Source organism: Ictalurus punctatus, chromosome 14 (genome assembly GCF_001660625.3).
Source record: "Ictalurus punctatus breed USDA103 chromosome 14, Coco_2.0, whole genome shotgun sequence".
Classification (NCBI taxonomy): Eukaryota; Metazoa; Chordata; class Actinopteri; order Siluriformes; family Ictaluridae; genus Ictalurus; species Ictalurus punctatus.
The window spans coordinates 24255086-24275855 of NC_030429.2; the positions used below are offsets into that span (position 1 = coordinate 24255086).

Here is a 20770-nt window from a genome sequence, read left to right on the forward strand (position 1 = left end):
ACGGCTACATTTAGTATTTATACACAGCGGTTAGCATAACGTTGACTCACTTACTAGGAAACACAGCTAATTTTAGTATTTATACACAGCGGTTAGCATAACGTTGACTCACTTACTAGCAAACACGGCTACATTTAGTATTTATACACAGCGGTTAGCATAACGTTGACTCACTTACTAGCAAACACGGCTACATTTAGTATTTATACACAGTGGTTAGCATAACGTTGGCTCGCTTACTAGGAAACACGGCTACATTTAGTATGTACACACAGCGCTTAGTGTAACTTTAGCTCGCTTTGGCTAATTTTAGTATTTACACACAGCGGTTAGCATAACGCTAGCTCGCTTACCAGCAAACAGGAAATCTTTAAAGATTAAGGTAAAGAATTTAGGTTAAACGAAGTGTCACTAACCTTTCCTCATTCTGTGAAAGTAGCGAGATGTGTCGTTTTATCAAAAATAGTAAACTGCCTCACATACAACTTTACAACTTACCGTACTACCGTATTGACGATACTGCCGTTTCTTCAACGCGGTAATACACAAGAAATACAGTGGCATCGGCGGTATCAGCATCGCGATAATACCATAGTACCGGTACACCATGCAACCCTAGTCACAAGTAGTCAAGACAACGGATTACTCTAAGTTCAATTTCTTAACTTGAGTTCAATATCCAAAACTTGTCATGGCAACCGGCGTGAAAGAGAATAAATAAGTTCGCATAACTTCACCGGGCTATCATGTTTTCCGGTGTAAAAATGATCGATAAAGCTGAACGCGGAAAGTCAAGGGAAAAAAAGTAAACACACAGAAATATGAAATAAAATCAATAAATAAAGCAAGAAAAGACGAAAGCGCTATATTGTATTTAAAATGTAAATATATTTGCGGTTTATAATCTCACTATCTGGCTGCACTCTGACAGGACGACACGTCTGGAGAGTACAAGCGCACGCTGCTGAAGCTGTGTGGTGGAGATGATGAGTAAGTGCCTCTCTATGACTTTAACAAATACAAACAGCTCTTTGCTTTTACCCGTCATGAGATGTTTCTTGTGTGACACCTTGGTAACGAAAAGCCTTTTTATAGACCATCAATTTACTCACCCAGCTGATATTAATGTGCACAGATAGGGGGTGTAATTACTTATGGATTTCAGGTGGTTCCTTGCCTTACTTCACCTGCTTTTCCGTAGCGTGTTCAGCACTTTTTTCCCGTGTCATTCCACTTTATTACACATAACTCTATTTATGGACTTCAATGCTGTGAAGTCTTTATATTTATATATTTCTTGACTTAATACTGATGTCTGGCGAAAATTTCATGTGAATAACTTCATTGGAAATATACTTATATACTTATGTATACTTATTTCCCTCACTGTAGATAAAATCATTACAGACAAATGACCCGAACTTAAAGGGTGTCTGGACGTAACAGCGAGGACGCTGCATAACGTGTTATAAAGCACAGGGACACAGTACAGTCCTGCCTTCCTGTCTTTCCTCTGGAAAACAACACGTATTATACGCTCTGTATGATGGCGAGTTCAGACACAAACTGCCAGGAAGCGTTTAGATGTTAGTGCTTTTAAATGAAAAGTGTTTATAGCTGAAAGACTTGATGAAGTTCTCCTCTGAGACATGAGGTTTGCTTCGGTGTCTGAGGCTAATGTAGCTAGCGGGTACGAGGAGCTTGACAGAGACCGTGGGGCCATTTAGTCCTTGTCAAGCTTCACATTTCAAAGTTAAACACAAGCAGCATTTTTACAGGGTTCCTGCGTTTAACGCTTAAACATGGTTTAAAGTAAGAGGGCTACAAAATGTGGCTGACTACCATCCGTGCTAATTGTACGAGGACTTTAAGGACCTTCTAATGATTTGCTTAAAATGTATTTTTTAACATGAATAATTCATTTCAGTCTGTAATTGGTGTAAACAGGGCGTAGGTTCAAAGTGACCTTTGTTGAGTCGTTTAATGTCTCAAACATGGTTACTAGAGGTTATATAATGAGTTAAAGACGTGATGTTATGTGATGTGATGTGTGTGTGTGTGTGTGTGTGTGTGTTACAGTGTTGCAGGAGAGTTTTTCCCTGAAGCTGCACAGATCGCATACAAGATGTGGGAGACCAGCGCCATGACCAAAGTTCAGGTTTGGAAACTACACACACACACACACACACACACACACACACACACACACACACACACGCAGGAAGGAACAGAAAGGGAAAAGTGATCTTCTATAACAGCTTTGTTGCTCGACCTGACTCATTTTCTAACTCAAATGTAACCTGATAATAGACATTATATACTGTGTGTGTGTGTGTGTGTGTGTGTGTGTGTGTGTGTGTGCGTGTACTTACTGTGTTAGTGTGTGTGTATGTTTATATATGTATGAATAGTATAAAGGTTCAGGCGTGTGTGTGTGTGTGGGTGTGTGTGTGGGTGTGTGTGTGTGTGTGTGGGTGTGTGTGTGTATGTTTACATGGTTGGTTGTCTGAACAAGATCATTTTCTCTGTACACTGATTAGATGTAATAGTAATAGCCTTGAGCACTATCTCTCTCTGTCTCTCTCTCTCTGTCTCATTCTCTCTGTCTCTCTCTCTCTCTCTCTGTCTCTCTCTCTCTCTCTCTCTCTGTCTCATTCTCTCTGTCTCTCTCTCTCTCTGTCTCTCTCTCTGTCTCTCTCTCTGTCTCTCTCTCTCTATCTCTCTCTCTGTCTCTCTCTCTCTCTGTCTCTCTGTCTCATTCTCTCTGTCTCTCTCTCTCTCACTCTGTCTCTTTCTGTCTCTCTCTCTGTCTCTCTCTCTCTGTCTCTCTGTCTCATTCTCTCTGTCTCTCTCTCTCTCTCTCTCTCTCTCTGTCTCTCTCTCTCTCTCTCTGTCTCTCTCTCTCAATGTCTCTCTCTCACTCTGTCTATCTGTCTCTCTCTCTGTCTCTCTCTCACTCTGTCTCTCTCTGTCTCTCTCTCTGTCTCTCTCTCACTCTGTCTGTCTCTCTCTGTCTCTCTCTGTCTCTCTCACTCTGTCTGTCTCTCTCTGTCTCTCTCTCTGTCTCTCTCTCACTCTGTCTATCTCTCTCTCTCTCTGTCTCTCTCACTCTGTCTGTCTCTCTCTGTCTCTCTCTCTGTCTCTCTCTGTCTCTCTCTCTCTCTGTCTCTCTCTGTCTCTCTCTCTCTCTCTCTCTCTCTCTCTCTCTCTGTACCCCCCCACCCCCTCTCTCTCAGTTAAGGGGAACGATTTACCCCTGCTCTGACTTCGACCCAGCGAGTGATGCTCAGGACCTGAGGAAGGCCATGAAGGGTTTTGGTGAGCAGATCCAGTGCTGAAGGATGAGATACAGTAGTATAATAATGTCGAGCCAGCAGCCTTTTACAACAACAGCAGTAAATTGTTAGCATCACTGGGCACTAAAATGACACCGCTTCTAACCCTTACTGCTAGTTAGATATCCAGGAGAGACAGAAATATATATATATATATATATATATAATATAAACACAAAGAAATGAGAAAAAATAAGAGAATTGCGTCACTGCAGATGTTCATGGGGCGTCTAGATTTCAGCCAGAGTCAAATTTGAACTTTTTTTTAGGATTTTTTTTTCTTCTAATAAGCTAGACTGTCAGTTCTTAGTTATTAGATGAGCTATGAATTATCAGCTAGACTATTAGTTATTAGTTATTAAATATTAGTTACACTATTAGTTGTTAGTTATTTGTTAGACTAATAACTATGAAATTAGACTAATTGTACTATTAGTTATTAGTTAGCTTAGATATGCTATTAGTTGATAGACTATTGGGTATTAGGTATTCAGTAGACTATTAGTTAGACTATTTGGGTAAGAATTAGACTAGTGAGGCTGTTAGTCATTAGTTATTACTTACACTATTAGTTATTAGTTAGTCTATTATGTCTATACTGCAAAATATGATATACTAGAAGGTGAAAGTATCTGGAATTTAGTCAAATTTATCAAAATGTTCTCATTGTGTTCTCTCTCTTTTTTTATGAACAAATGCTGGGAAAAAAAAGCTAAGTTATATGCTAATATAATTTCTAAAAATAAGCTTAACCGTGTAATTATCATCTAATCTCATAATAATAATGATCTGATAATACGTCTTATTAGAAATAAGATCTTAGATTTTATTTTCGGCAGTGTGGTAAGACGTTTCGATTAATGATTTAAAGTAAACGATTTAAAATTTCAAATGGGGGGGCGGGGGGGACTCCTTAAACAGTTATATAATCGCGATACAGTGGCCGGTAATTATTCTGGTCTGCTGTAATGTGGGACTCGGATTACTGAGTTTAAGAGCAAGGAGACATCAGCTCCTAACGTCCTAAGCAATCCCTCACACTCCTGTGTGTTTGTTCAGGAACCGACGAGGACACCATCATTAACATCATTACCAAGAGGAGCAACGCTCAGAGGCAGGAGATCAGGCTGGTGTTCAAGTCTCTGCTGGGCCGGGTGAGTCGTCCGCTTCGCTGCAGCATCTGTCCTCATGCCGTGTCGCTGCCGTGTTCGGGTATGCTGATTATTATCTCCGGCTCTCTGCAGGACCTCATGGCAGACCTGAAGTCGGAGCTTTCCAAGAACCTGTGCCGTCTCATCATGGGCCTGATGATGACTCCGGCCGAGTTCGACGCCAAAATGATGAAGAAGGCCATGGAGGTACGGCAGAGCCACCGCCTTATACATTTCCTAGTAGAATAGACAGCTCCGACCCTACGTTGGCTAGAAATAGGAAGTTTTGCCACCCCCGAGACTCCCTTAAATTTCTCTTCCTCTCTGTCACGAATCCTCTCAATTTTGAACTGTTACCGTGTGCTTTTAACTTTAAAGGTGTAAGGTCAGGTGTTTAGTATGTCATGTGACATTCAACGTCTGCTTTATCGATCTAAGAATCGGTCATAGTCTGCGTCCGTCGCAGGGGTCAAATCGCAGACAGACAGCAACAAACTTGAACGATTCATAAAACAAGGATCAATGAAATACTACACAATAAACAGGGAGCTTGGAAACAAGAATGTAAATAGCACCATCAACGGTAAATAAAATCTCACATCACGACCGCAGATGAGTGTTTACCGGCGACATACGGACTGTAGACGCATCAGTTTCGCTGGAAATTATTTTTACCGTTGACGAAACAAGCAAAAAAAAAAAAGAGTCATTTTTGTAGTTTTTTCCCTCAACTAAAATAATTTGTTCAACTGAGGAAAACTTTAAAAAAAAAAAAAAAATAAAATAAGTATCTGCATTTCGTTCTTTATCAAAAGCTTCATTTGTTTTTTGATTCAGCGTGACTCGTAATCACTAGCTTGCTAGCTTGTTACTAGCAAAGCACATGCTTTCATGGAGGGAGGTGTCCATGTTTTTTTGCCACTTTGTAACTTAAACACCCCCGAGCCTGAAAAAGCCGTCATTCCAAACGGCGTGCTAATATTTTTGCGATGAGACAAAGAATGAGCAGGGTACAAATAAACAAACCAATCAAAGACCGAAAAACACAGAACAGGTGCAGACAATCAGGTAACAACCCAGTGATAGGACAGGGGTGGAGACAGGAACAAGAAATAAAAAGCAAGGAATATAAAAACAAAGGCAGACGAGAAGGAAAAACAAAACTAGGTGAAAACAGCACTCTCTGTGGTTGTGCTGAGAGGGAATGCGTGACAAAAGCCTCTGCTTTTGACATTATTCAGCTAATCATCAAGCGGTGCGTTATAAAACTCTGATGTGAATTACTTTGCATTCGTTTTCGGATCCAGATGAATTATAGCATGACGTCATTTTTCATCTTATTTCCTTCAGTGTAATGATCCTGCTTGTGTGTGTGTGTGTGTGTGTGTGTGTTTAGGGTGCTGGAACAGATGAGCAAGCTTTAATTGAGATCCTGGTGACGAGGAACAATCCGGAGCTCAATGACATGTGTGCGGCCTATCGAAAAGGTGAGACACGAAGGCTGAGGAGAAATTGGTGGAACTTCTGCTTGAGACCAGGACCAGACAACTGGTGTGTGTGCGATAGAGAGCCGGGCTCGGTGCATACTTCTGCAGAAGTAACCGTTTGCGTCGTCATATAAATAATGTGTTGCACTAGTAACATCCTCCAGGGGGCAGCATCACACACTTCTAACTCCTCACAGCTCTGAGGCGTTACAGTCTCGAACACACCCCTGTCCACTTCCCTTTATGAATCAGGAAATGATGGGTATCATCTAGTGACGTGTGTGAGTGGCCACTTTCAGGACAAGGCTGAATGATAAAGCTGAAAAAAGACGTTTGTTTTCTACTATTAAACATGACGTTGGAGCGGCACTCGCGTTGACAATGTCCTCCTGCGACGTCAGAGCAACGCACAACCTCTGACTTCTCACAGGAGCACCAACCAGAATCACTACACACATGACAAAATCTTTTATATTAACACATTTACTGTGTTTCATGGTGGAGTTTTCCTTTAAATGGACATTAGCTAGTGGAATAAAGCGGCGAAGTTACACCAGCTGTTTCATATCGATGCAGTTCCTGCTGGGGGTTAGGATTAGAAAAAACCCACCTGAAATCAGCATGAATTCTTTGCTGGTTTATGGTATAGAGCATCCGAAACCTCACACAATTATATATTTATATATATATATATATATATATATATATATATATATATAAATATATATATATACGCTTTAAATAAAAGGAATGTCACAAATAAGACTAAAAGTAAAAAAAATCTACACGAGTAAGATTAAACACTGACAAGGCTGATGAGATCCATTCAATAAATTCAATACATTATAAACTATCTCATATCACATAATACAGAAGCTGCACCTCTCGTCTGTGGGGTGGAAAGTAGTTATGTAATGGTACTTTCTTACGATACTTCCTACCGTACATTGTTACTACTGTATACATAAGTATACAGCTCCACAATTTGTACTTTACCTGAGTGTAATTCAAAATGAATTCTTGCATTCACACTTAGTCCCATTTCCATGAAAAGAAAAAAAAATAAATAGTTATACTAAATACTTCCACTTAGGGATAAATTCATAAATGTCAAATTTACATCTGAAATTGATATACTGTATTTCTGTGATGCTGCTTTGTGACGACGTCCCTTGTTAAAAGCGCTCTATGAATAAAATAAAATTGAATTGTATTGAGTTACGCATTTTAAATCTAAACATCATGACTTGGGTGCATGTTAGCTTTATGTGTTAATGTGTTTAAAATATCCCAATCCAATCCCTACCAGTTTCTTTGAAAATCACAAATCGTCTGCTCTTATGTGAATGAAGATGAAGCAAAGCAAAGGCCAGTTGGATTCTGTGACCGTCTGGAGGTGGGAAAAAACACTTTTCCGGTGTATAGCCTATGACTCCAAACCTCTGTTACATTTCTCTATTCTATATATATATATATATATATATTAGCTGGAAGAATGTTTCAAATGAAATGTGCATTTTCGTCTTGCGTAATAATGAAAAGTGCTTTGTGTTAAAAGAAGGAAATGAAGAAACCATGTACAATATGTACAGTAATATCTACCACAAAGCTGAAAGACTTTTGTAAATGACAAACAGATAGCTAGCATAATGTTAGCTAACTAAGTATCAGCATTTCAGCATTACCTAACATTATCAAACTTTTTAGGGTAAGAATGCAGTTACTGCCATTTCTTTGTGCTTTAGTTTAAAAAGACAAAATTGTGTTGATCCATAACCTGACTCTGTAGGAGCTACATAAAAAAAATATATATATATTATCCACTAACATTATGTCATGTTTCCACTTCCCATCTATCTACACTCATCCGTCATTGTTACATCCACGACCGTTCTACGGAACGAAATATCTGACATTGCCTTTACACATTGGCCTGCGTCAATGTTTTCAGGGTGAACGTTTCTGTCATAACGTTTATATATACGTTCCTACAACGTTACTGCAAGATATTTCTTTGTAGGAATGTCTGCGTTAAAATTTTCACAATGTTGCGTTTTTGTCTAACTGGCAACCTTGTGTGTGCAAAATAATATTATCAAGCAAACCTTTTTAGAACATTGCGGTAACGTTGCAGCGACATTGGTATCGATCTCGAAAGTATTTCGAGATGTTCTTCGAAGGTTAGATGAACGTTACAATCTTCGAAAGTCTATAACGTTATAGAAATAACCTTCCTGCAATGTTCTAAAAACACACATATTGCGAGCACAATGTTCCCAGTTAGACCAAAAACGAACATTACGGAAATGTTAATGCAACCTTTTACACATCTTTCACAGCCTACAGTAGGTTTTTAGATAATTGCAGAAGTGTTATTTATTTCTTTTTATTTCTTTAAATCTTCAGTATTTGAGAACCACCTCAAATACTTAGGATAATCTTGTATTGACTTTGATATCAATCGTAAAAGTGAGTAAAAGGTCAATAAAGAAATGCTCGAATGTGCATTATGCAAGAGCTCTTTATAAGTGGAAGTCGTGTCAGGGATTATAGGGAGGTGGATTTGAAATATTTTATTGATTTGGCAAAGAAATTCATCAGATTGGAAAGCATTCTTGGGGATATCGGGGATATTTTGACTCTCTCTCACGAGCCCTCATTTACCACACTTCACTTGCGCTGATAAAGTAAGATGGTGTAAGATGGTGGCGGGGATTCCCGTAAGAGGAAACGTCAATCAGATGTGTGTTAAAAACAGTATTAAAGCACAAGGCACCAGTAGCATGTGATGCTGCTGCTTGCATTCTTCTCATATTCTATGTCAGTGCATAATTTTAAATCCAAAGTCTAGACGTTTTCACTAAGGAAACTTATTGATCTTGTGAACCAAATAAATCCCATTTTCTCTTCATCTTCTTCTTCTTATTATTACTATTATCATTAAAATGATCTTTAGAGAGGGTTCAGAGTCTGCTGAACCTCATACCGAACTTAAAATGCCGCTTATAAGCATTTACATTTCAGAAAGCAGAACGTGTTTACATTTCACCCCTGGTTTCCCACCGCAGCCTTTAAGAAGAGTCTGGAAGACGACCTTCACTCGGACACTTCGGGACACTTCTGTCGCATCCTGGTTTCCCTGGCGCAGGTTAGCCGTTAGCTCGCATGCACACACAAGGTAAACGTTTTTTCATGGTTCTCTGTGATGAATTTATTACACCCCGTGTGTATGCAGGGAGCTCGCGAAGAAGGTCCAGCTGACATGGCCAAGGTTTTGGAAGATTCCCAAGTGAGTGGGACATGAAAGATTTCACAGACCTTAGTTGTGTTAGCATGTTGTGGGGTAGATGGTGTTTGGAAAACACCACAGATATGTGTTTCGAAACCGGCTGAGTTAATTTTGGGTCCAACTGATGTCATACTTCTAAGTTTAGCTGAAAAAAGGGAAGCAAGTTGAAGTTAAGGCTTCCTTAAAGGCAGCGCTTATTAGAACATTAACGTCATCATGCATGATGGGTAAATTCTAGTGGGATCTATTTATATGATGCCGAAAGGCCTCTAATAGAGCTTTCGTGTATTTATTATTAGCAAGGAGAGAATTTTTGAGAAATCCACTTCAGAATAGGGGGTCATGTGTCAAAACAACACCTCTTTCCTTTTTTTCAGGCTTTGGCAGATGCGTGCAATGCTGACTCTGATGAGAGGATTGATAAGTTCATGGGCATCCTGTGCACAAGGAGTTTCCCTCACCTGAGAAAAGGTAGCGCTTTTTCCCCCCCACAAAATATCCAGTGTTATCTGTATGAAAGGAGAACAGACACTCAGTAGAAAAGTCTGTGTTTGAGGATCTCAAGTTTTAATGAATGGGGAGCACAGAAAATCGACTGTGCACAATGTGTGCGTAACTCGACTCTGAATATGAGTAACTTTCCCGCTGTAATGAATAATCTAACTCTTTTGAAGTCACCAACTCTGAATACGACCCTGAGAAGGTATAATTTGGCCCTATTCTCTGGGTGGTAATATTATAACAACATGGCTAATTTCTGGTCTTTTCCCCACAGTGTTCCAGGAATTCGTCAAGTGCTCCAACAAGGACATTGAGCAGATCATTAAGAAGGAGATGTCTGGGGACGTTAAAAATGCCATGCTTGCTATTGGTAAGAATCTTCTTGCAAAACCTTGGACTATGAAGTGAAAAGCAGCTGGTTTGTTCTTCATCTAAGTCAGTATTTTGCAACATTGCTGTCTTTCCTTCTTTTAGTGCGGAGCGTGAAGAACCAGCCATCTTACCTTGCAGACTGTCTGTACAAGGCCATGAAGGTATGACCAGGGTCACTATAATCATATCAAACATTTCATTTCAGTCAAGGCCTAGCGGTATATAATCTCCTCCAAAGCTGACAAATTTGCAAGAGTCACTTTTGGAGATTATACTGGAGTGACAAAGTTACTGATGTCAGACCATCTAGTCTGACTAGTATGAGTCAGACTAGTATGAGTCATAGAGTTCAAGTTCTCAATAGGCCCACTGAGCTACTGTTTAATGCTTCCCAAGCTAAAACACATTGTTTAACCATTGTATCTACCATTTAATGATGATCTTTGTGCTGCAGTGCTTTGAAAAAGACAGTCTAGATTGATTAGAATGATTAGAACGCTCCCAAGCCATTATATTAGGACCAATTTGCTCCAAATCCATTATATTACAACCAAAACGCTCCCAATCCATTATATTATATCCCAAATGCTCCCAATCCATTATATTACAACCAAAACACTCCCAATCCATTATATTACAACCAAAACGCTCCCAATCTATTATATTACAACCAAAACGCTCCCAATCCATTATATTAGATCCCAAATGCTCCCAATCCATTATATTACAACCAAAACGCTCCCAATCCATTATATTACAACCGAAACACTCCCAATCCATTATATTACAACCAAAACGCTCCCAATCCATTATATTACAACCAAAACGCTCCCAATCCATTATATTACAACCAAAACGCTCCCAATCCATTATATTACAACCAAAACGCTCCCAATCTATTATATTACAACCAAAACGCTCCCAATCCATTATATTACAACCAAAACGCTCCCAATCCATTATATTACAACCAAAACGCTCCCAATCCATTATATTACAGCCAAAACGCTCCCAATCCATTATATTACAACCAAAACGCTCCCAATCCATTATATTACAACCAAAACGCTCCCAATCTATTATATTACAACCAAAACGCTCCCAATCCATTATATTACAACCAAAACGCTCCCAATCCATTATATTACAACCAAAACGCTCCCAATCCATTATATTACAGCCAAAACGCTCCCAATCCATTATATTACAACCAAAACGCTCCCAATCTATTATATTACAACCAAAACGCTCCCAATCCATTATATTACAACCAAAACGCTCCCAATCCATTATATTACAACCAAAATGCTCCCAATCCATTGTATTACAACCAAAACACTCCCAATCCATTATATTACAACCAAAACACTCCCAATCCGTTATATTACAACCAAAACACTCCCAATCCGTTATACTACAACCAAAACACTCCCAATCCGTTATATTACAACCAAAACACTCCCAATCCGTTATACCACAACCAAAACACTCCCAATCCGTTATATTACAACCAAAACACTCCTAATCCGTTATATTACAACCAAAACGCTCCCAATCCATTATATTACAACCAAAACGCTCCCAATCCATTATATTACAGCCAAAAAACTCCCAATCCATTATATTACAACCAAAACGCTCCCAATCCATTATATTAGAACCAAAATGCTCCCAATCCATTATATTAGATCCCAAACCACTCTCAATCCATTATATTACAACCAATTTGCTCCTAATCCATTATATTACAACCAGAACTCTCCCAATCCATTATATTACAACCAATTTGCTCCTAATCCATTATATTACAACCAGAACTCTCCCAATCCATTATATTACAACCAAAATGCTCCCAATCCATTATATTACAACCAAAACGCTCCCAATCCATTATATTACAACCAAACCACTCTCAATCCATTATATTACAACCAAAACGCTCCCAATCCATTACATTACAACCAAAACGCTCCCAATCCATTATATTACAACCAAAACACTCCCAATCCATTATATTACAGCCAAAACGCTCCCAATCCATTATATTACAACCAAAACGCTCCCAATCCATTATATTAGATCCCAAACGCTCCCAATCCATTATATTACAACCAAAACGCTCCCAATCCATTATATTAGATCCCAAACCACTCTCAATCCATTATATTAGATCCCAAATGCTCCCAATCCATTATATTAGATCCCAAACGCTCCCAATCCATTATATTACAGCCAAAATGCTCCCAATCCATTATATTACAACCAATTTGCTCCTAATCCATTATATTACAACCAGAACTCTCCCAATCCATTATATTACAACCAAAACGCTCCCAATCCATTATATTAGAACCAAAACGCTCCCAATCCATTATATTAGATCCCAAACCACTCTCAATCCATTATATTACAACCAATTTGCTCCTAATCCATTATATTACAACCAGAACTCTCCCAATCCATTATATTAGAACCAAAATGCTCTCAATCCATTATATTACAACCAAAATGTTCCCAATCCATTACGTTAGAACCAGAATTTTCCCAATCCATCACGTTAGAACTAACACACTCCCAATGCATTTCATACTTAAAAAAAAACATGTGGGTCAAGAAATGCAAGTTCACCCTTCCCACTAGACTGCTAAGCCAGTGCAAGGAATATTCCTTTGGCTTTTGGTCACTTATGTTACGCCTACTGTATGTTACTGACAAAATAAAATGTTCAAATTTCACAGGAACCTTGGGGTCAAAGAAAGCTTGGGGTCCCAGGACATTCATAATGCCCATTCGGGGTCGTTTGACCAAAACGTTTGTGAATCCCTTCATAACATCATTACCAAAACCCTTCCAATGCATTCTGTTGTAATCAAACCCCCGCCCTACTCATTATATTACATTATAACCAAAACCCTTCACATGCATTGCATCATAAATTATATGATGCTAAAACTGGCTAAAACTTTACAATATGACCAAAATATATGCCCTAAACATCATGTCATGTCAACCAAAATCCTTCCAATGCGTCATGTCACAGCAGTCTGGGAATGAGGAACAGCTCAGGAAGTTGCTTAAGTATTCTGAGCTGATTTCTATATTACATCTAGTACAGCAGTCCGAAATCTAATACAGCAGTCCGAAATCTAATACAGCAATCAGAAATCTAATACAGCAATCAGATTTCAAGTACAACCGTGTAACTCGCAATCATGACAGAAGATCTCTGAGACGCTGTAATTTTGAACATGTGAAATTGGCCTCACACACCGCAAGGATGTTTATTGTGATATTAATACACACGCTACTTAGCTGGTACGGAATATTTTAATTGCCCTCAAGGCTACACAGGATGTTGCATTTCAAGCCACTAAAGGTCATGTCGTGTGTGTGGATTGTGTGGTCTTTGGTATTAACTCGGCATGTTGTAAACAAGCCTTTAACCTCAATGTGTTTCCTTAGATCCACATAATAAAATAAACGTGCGACCATGTGGTCTCTGCAGGGCCTAGGAACGGACGACCGAGCCCTCATCCGCATCATGGTGTCTCGCTCCGAGATCGACCTCTTCAACATCCGCAAAGAGTTCAAGGACACTCATGATGCCTCGCTGCACGAATTCATCCAGGTAGAAACGATGGTTGTAAGTGTCCCTGTTCTTCAGAATTGTGTGTCTCTCTCTGTGTGTGTGTGTGTGTGTGTGTGTGTGTGTGTGTGTGTGTGTGTGTATGTGTTGTGTATGTATGAATGAAGGACTTGTGTGCAAGACGTCCTGTTCTGTGCATGTGTGAACGTTGCACATCCTCTTTGGGGTTGAAGCAGAGGGTGGAACGGAGAGCACAGCAGGTTTCTGCGGTGTGTGTGCTCGGCTCAGCTGTTTAGGAATTTCCCCAGTGCGTTCAACTTCCTCAGCGTGCAGTGTCGGATTGGTGCAGAGCGCCGAGACAGGAAGTGCGCTCTAACAGGTCTACACCGGCTCCACCATCAAAACTCCCTTTGAAGATAAATAATAACCTGCGTTTTAAATGGGTTTCTGACTGATAGGGGTTTGAAAACGTGCAAAAGATTGTCCGAACGAAGCACCGCGAAACCGGTTTGATCCTGTATAGCCCCATGCACGTCACAGACATCTTTTGCAAAAACAAAGCAAAACAAAAACTTTTATATATACGTCTTCAGTTGGCAGATGGTGCAGGAACTATTTGTGCAGAGTGTTTCGCAGCTGCTACACGCCTGTGTGTTTACATGCAGACAAAACTTCCCTGGAGAGACAAAACAAAGGCTGTGTTATGACTTTCCATCCATTTTTTTAAACCAGGGTGAAAAGTCACACTACGTAGATGTTTACTGCAGTCATCGCATCTCTCTTTTTTTTTTGTTGTTTTTTTTTTTGCATTGTATCTTTATTCCAGTATTCTATACATTCAATAGGTAACACTTTATATTAAGGTACATATATAACTAATTATATATATTCAACCATAAAGTCATTGACACCACTTAGAACCCAAAGAGATAACATGAAGGATTAGAACTAACAATCTTTTAATAAAAGGTTTATTGTACATTGCCACAACTAATAATGTGATTGTCAGACATTTTCATTTAACCTACCTCCAGCGATGTACCAGTACATACTGTATATTTATGAATAAAAAAGAATTACATCGTGAATAGTCTCTAATTTGACGGTAAGTGAACAAATAACAAGACCTTAAATATGTTTCCTTGAACTTAAAATGTAAATTTTATACAGTATATACATTGTATATATATATATATATATATATATATATATATATAAAGTCTACACACCCCTGTTAAAATAGCAGGGTTTTTTTTTTTTAAACGATAAATAATTTTTCGAATCGTTTTTACCAGATTTTCACCTTTAATAAGCTCACCAAGAAAAAAAAACAAAAAAACAATGGAGAATTGTTTTCTTTGCATTTTTTTTTATTCCTAAGTGGCAATAATAACAACAATCAAGGTTTTTTTTTTTGTTTTTTTTAATAGACCCCTTTTTATTTATTTATTTATTTATTTATTTATTTATTTTTTTAGTATAGGCCTTGTATAGGCCATAAGTCACTTCATAGTAAAAGTATAAATACGATTACCAAATACCAAAATCTTTTAGAAAAAGTCAAATAAAACCCAGAGGCGGATGTCTGGAGTGACTCTCTTGTTGCTAGCTTCCTGTAAGGAGGCAGACTGAAAAGGCACACAATTTCAAGGCACAAGAGACATTTAGCGAATGCTTTTAACATAACGTACCTAACCCGAGCGGTAGCGATGACTCAGTGAGGCTGAATTAAGTTCAACACATTTTTCAATAAGATGTTGTGACTCAAAATGTACGCTAGCAAAGGGTTGAGAAGAAGGTTATATGGCAACCAACACAATTCAGGTGAAAAACAAACAGAAACATTTTAGGTGGGGAAAAAAAAGGAAAGACTTTACAATAACCCGCTTGTATAATAAGTGTGCACATCCTTTAAGTAACACTGTGTTAAAGCTTCTTTTGTGTGTAATACGGCATACAATACATACATCCTGATGCAGCAGTTTTATTCCACTCTTCCTTGCAAAAATGCTCCGGATTTATCAAATTGCAAGCTATCTCCTGTCTTCGAGTCGTTCCACAGGTTTTCGATAGGATTTAGATCTGGGCTCTAACTGGGACATTCCAAAATGTTGATCTTCTTCTTCTGAAGCTGTTCCTGTGTTGACTTGGAATTTTTTTTGGTTTCTGAACATTATCCTGACGGAAGGTGAACATTTTCTTCGTGTCTGTCGGTCCAACAGAGGCCTGTAGGTTTTTCTCCACAATAGATCGGTATTTAGAGCAGCTCCATAGCATTTTTTGAGCGATGAGCGATGATCTTGTTTTTGCACCAAACATATCGTTTAGCATTATGCCCAAAAAGTTCTACCTTGGTCTCATCAGACTGTAACATATTTTGTCACATGGTTTGGGGTGACTGTATTTACCCCCCCATAGCCCGGATTTGAGAGATTGTTGCAGCATACAATGAGTGAGCAGTACTTGCCAGATATTCCTGCAGCTCCTTGAATGTTGTCTCTTGTCAGCCTCCCTGAGAAGTTTTCTTCTTGTCCTTCCGTCGTCCTGTTCTTGGTGATGTCACCGTGGTGTCCCGCTTTCTCCATTTGTTGATGATGGCCTTCACAGTGTCCCATGGTGCATCTAATGTTTTGGAAATTCTTTTGTACCCCTCTCCTGATCATTACTCATCGACAATCAGATCCTGTACCTGCTTTGTAAGCTCTTTGTCGACCGTGGCTTCAGCAGTCAGATGAAACCGAGATGCGAGGAAAATCCTACAGTAACAGCTGATCGTTATTTGGGGTTTAATCAGAACCACTTCATTGATGACATCTGTATAATAATTACTTTTGGACTTTTAAATGTGTTTGGTTAATTCTGAGCACAGTCGCATGCGCCATTTTAAAGGAGTATGCACACTTGTGCAACCAGATTACTACTTGTTCTTTTTTTTTTTTTTCTCCATAAAACATTTCTATTTGTTTTTCACCTGAATTTTGTTGCTATATCACATTACAGTTGGGGGGAAAAAAGATCTGACATGATTTTATCTTGGTTTTTACATCACAGAAACCTGCCGTTTTTACAGGATGTGTAGACTTTTTATATCCACTATACATACAGTACACTGAGGTGCTAGTTTACTCTAAACTGCCAACCACTGTTTTATCATTTTTGGTTAAACTTCATGAAATTCAAGTTCAAGCCCCTAGAATTCTAGAAAATCTAAGTAAGAAATATCTTTAAAATGAGCTGACTGGGATGGCCATGGCAGGACCTTGATTTTGTGGTCAGTAAAACATTTTTGTCTTGATTTTTTTTATTTTTTTTTTCGATTAATCGGGTGGGTCGGGGCAAACCTTCAGTAGCATTTTTTCGTTTGTATTAAATATCAAATGCTCCGCTGCCTTAGAGGACTTGGAGGTCGCACACTTTGTTCCTCAGTCACGTGACGATTTCGCCTCCGTCCCGTCTGATGGTCATGGAGAGAAAAGAAAGTCATGTACGGTGATTCCGGGTATTAGGGTAAAGCTAGCGCCGCCGCATTACGTGCCATGACGTCATATAGCGGCTTATACTTCCGGTTAGTAAAAAAAAAAAAAAACCCGCTAGTGTTCCATTTGAGATGATGTTACCTTTCTAAAATCCACACACTAGATGGTAGAGTATATAATGCATAAATGCAGTAAATCTCGCCCGTGCCGCACGCAGACCAACTAATCCATAATGAGATTCATTGACAACAATTTTCATAATCGATTATTAGCAATTTTATCGATTAGTTGTTGCAGCTCTAATTGTGATGTATGTTTTGGATCATCGTCCTGCTGGAAGATCCGACCACGGTCCATTTTAATCTTCCTGGCAGAGGCAGTCAGGTTTTCATTTAATATCTGTTGATCTGTTGATGATAGTCCATGATGTCATGTATCCTAACAAAATGTCCAGTTCCTCTGGCAGAAAAACAGTCCCAAAACATTAAAGATCCTCCTCCATATTTAACCGTGGGCATGAGGGACTTTTCCATACGGCTACCTCTCTGTGTGCTCCAAAACCACCTCTGTGTTTATTACCAAAAAGCTCTGTTTTGGTTTCATCTGACCGTAGAACCCGATCCCATTTGAAGTTCCAGTAGTGTCTGCACACTGAAGACGCTCGAGTTTGTTTTTGGATGAGAGTAGAGGCTTTTTTCTTCAAACCCTTCCAAACAACTTGTGGTGATGTCGGTGACTTCAGATTATAGTTTTGGAGACTTTCTGACCCCAAGACACGACTAACTTCTGCAATTCTCCAGCTGTGATCCTTGGAGATGTTTTATCCACTCGAACCGTCCTCTTCACAGTGCGTTGAGACGATACAGACACACGTCCAATTCCAGGTCGATTCATAACATTTCCAGTCGACTGGAACTTCTTAATCATTGCCCTGATGGTGGAAATGGGCGTTTTCAATGCTTGTGCTATTTTCTTATAGACACGCCCCATTGTGTGAAGCTCAACAACCTTTTGCCGCACATCACAGCTGTATTCCTCGGTCTTACCCATTGTTATGAATGACTAAGGGAATTTGGCCTATGTGTTACCTCATATTTATACCCCAGTGAAACAGGAAGTCATGGTCGAACAGTTTGCTGTTCCTATTCACACAGGTGTACAAAAAAAAAAGTAAAATATCAATGGGAATATACTTCAAATATATTTTTCTCATATGAATTCATATGGGGTCACGGGGTGTCAATAATTGTTGCACACCTATATTTAACAAAGATGTTTTTTCATAAACCTGTGTTGCGTTTGCAATTGGTTGATATCCGTGAGACTTATTGTGAATTTTTTTTTTGAACAAAATATCAACAGGTTAAGCAATCAAGCTAGTTTTTCTCAGCCTTCTTTGCTCATATTTACCGAGGGTGCCAATATTAGTGGAGGGCCCTGTAAAACAGATTCGATTTAGATACAAAGTACAAAGCAAATGAAATGCACTTAGCATCTAATCCATTTTGCAAATGGAAGTGTAGCACTGACATAATGCAATGAAGCGACAGTGAGGTAGGAGAAAGAAAAAGAAGATGACTTTATTTACACTAATAATATCTTAACAAACACAAGTTGACCATTTTTATAAGTGGCATTTTCTTTAAAGGATGCACAGACTGTACTGTATATCTCCATTCTCACTTAGAAATGACCGAGAACATAATTATTCACATTATTCTAACGGCCCTGGATTACTGTTACTAGATGTTTTAAAATGGCCTGGAGGACTGGGAACCTTCACAAACGTTATTATGTATTATTTGTTTGTTCGTTTGTTTGATTGATTGATTGTATGATTGATTGATTATTCTTATTTTAAAAAAAAAAGAATTCTGTGGAAATTCATATGCGCACAATTTTTCCTTCCTAAAGAAATAGATACTCAAATATTCATATCCTCGCTTGAAATGACATCAGCAATTTACAATAAAACAACAACAACAACAACAAGATGTCAAAACTGAAACTATATAATCATCTGCAGATTTAGTGGAAAGCAAATGTTGTACGTTGTATTTTATTTGCCAAACTTATAATTGCGTAAAAAGTAAAAAAAAAAATATATGTATACTATATATGTTTACTATATATGTATAAGAACGAAAACATTATAAAGCTGTTTTTTTCTTTACAGGCTTCACCTGTTGTGCTTTAACAAGTTACCACAGCTAAAATCAACATTCTTCTTCTTTGTTTTTTTTTTAAAACTACTTTACTGAACTAATGTCGTGTTTCCAGGGAGACACGTCAGGAGATTACCGTAAAACCTTGCTGATCCTTTGCGGTGGTGAGGATTAGAAGTCTGAGCCGTGTCGAGTCAGCAGACGCTACGCCATGATCCCGTCTCCTATCACCTAACCCGATGTGCTGCGATTGCCGTCGCCACAGTTATGCCAAATGATGACCTTCGACCTGCGCACTCCCCAGCTCCACCCTGCCCTATTCACTGTGTCTTGTGAAGCGTTTTTATTATAATTTTTTTTTTTTTTTTTTTACAGTTTTACTCTTTCGTGTGTAGATTTCATGAGATTCTCTGGCTTCTTGTAAAGATGGAGTTGAAGTGTAATTCCTCCATCCACCAGTGCTTTTAAGTAATCAAGCTCAGAACAACGTCTATCTAACGTGGACAACGAAATAAAATAAAAAAACCTCGATCCTACCGCTGTCAAGTTTCGTTCTTTTGTTTAACGACTACTGACAGGGCTACATAAAGCTACGTAAAGTGAAACATACGTCTACTTTACTTCTGTAGCGAGGCATCAACACATACAGTACAGTAAAATTTGGATCTGGCATTTTAGTGCCCCGTACTGTAAATGGCTCACATTTGAATTGCTAAAAACATTAACGTGGGAATTTTATGCTAACGAGTACATCTACACGCACGTAAACCGTATATACATATGTGTGCATGCATGTACACACAGTACTGTGCAGAAATTGAGCTCTTTGCTAGAAATTTTGCCTTCGATTTTTATTTGATGTCATCTATATCCTAAAACCTTATGTTTCTAAAGCATTCATTTTGTAAAAAAAAAAAGAAAAAAAGAAAAAAACAAACTGTGTTATGTGATTAAACAAAAGGAGTTAATAGACTGTAAGAAATAGCCCACTTTTACAGGCAAATTCAGTCACACCAAATATTGATTTGATTAAATTTTCAGTTGTTTACCGTCTATTCACGGTTATTTTTGATATTTAAACATATTTCACTTCGTTAAGTTTGAAAGCATTTTCACTTCATTACATGTGACTAAAACTTTCGCACATTACCGTGTATGTCTGGATTTCGGCTTCTTAACTATTTCAAAGCTGTGTAATTTTGCTACCTGAAAGTTTATAAGTTTATATCTGCAAGTTAAATACTCTACACTTGTCAAATCTAAGTAAGAAATACTGATGTGAACCGAGAACTGTTTGCGACTTTATTGGGAGAAAAAAAAAAATCTAGAGCCTAATATAAGGCTGATCTGAGTCACTGTAATTAGACATTTGTAGCACATGATATATATTTGTTTTTGCAGTTGATTT

The 20770-nt window shown here is 38.5% G+C and overlaps 1 protein-coding gene across 3 annotated transcripts in view; it reads left to right on the plus strand.

Moving 5' to 3' along the window:
* The window catches only part of anxa6 (annexin A6), a 39936-nt gene extending 20038 nt beyond the window's left edge, over positions 1 to 19898 (plus strand). The window contains exons 13-25 of one of the 3 annotated variants that reach the window (XM_017484530.3): positions 932 to 990; positions 2080 to 2158; positions 3237 to 3318; positions 4395 to 4489; positions 4580 to 4693; positions 5883 to 5973; positions 9042 to 9121; positions 9209 to 9262; positions 9640 to 9733; positions 10038 to 10133; positions 10238 to 10296; positions 13641 to 13778; positions 19478 to 19898. In XM_017484530.3, coding sequence (XP_017340019.1) covers positions 932 to 990; positions 2080 to 2158; positions 3237 to 3318; positions 4395 to 4489; positions 4580 to 4693; positions 5883 to 5973; positions 9042 to 9121; positions 9209 to 9262; positions 9640 to 9733; positions 10038 to 10133; positions 10238 to 10296; positions 13641 to 13778; positions 19478 to 19537 — 1101 coding nt within the window. In that variant the 3' untranslated portion in view covers positions 19538 to 19898. 3 annotated transcript variants of the gene reach the window in all.
* The last annotated feature ends 872 nt before the right edge of the window (positions 19899 to 20770 follow it).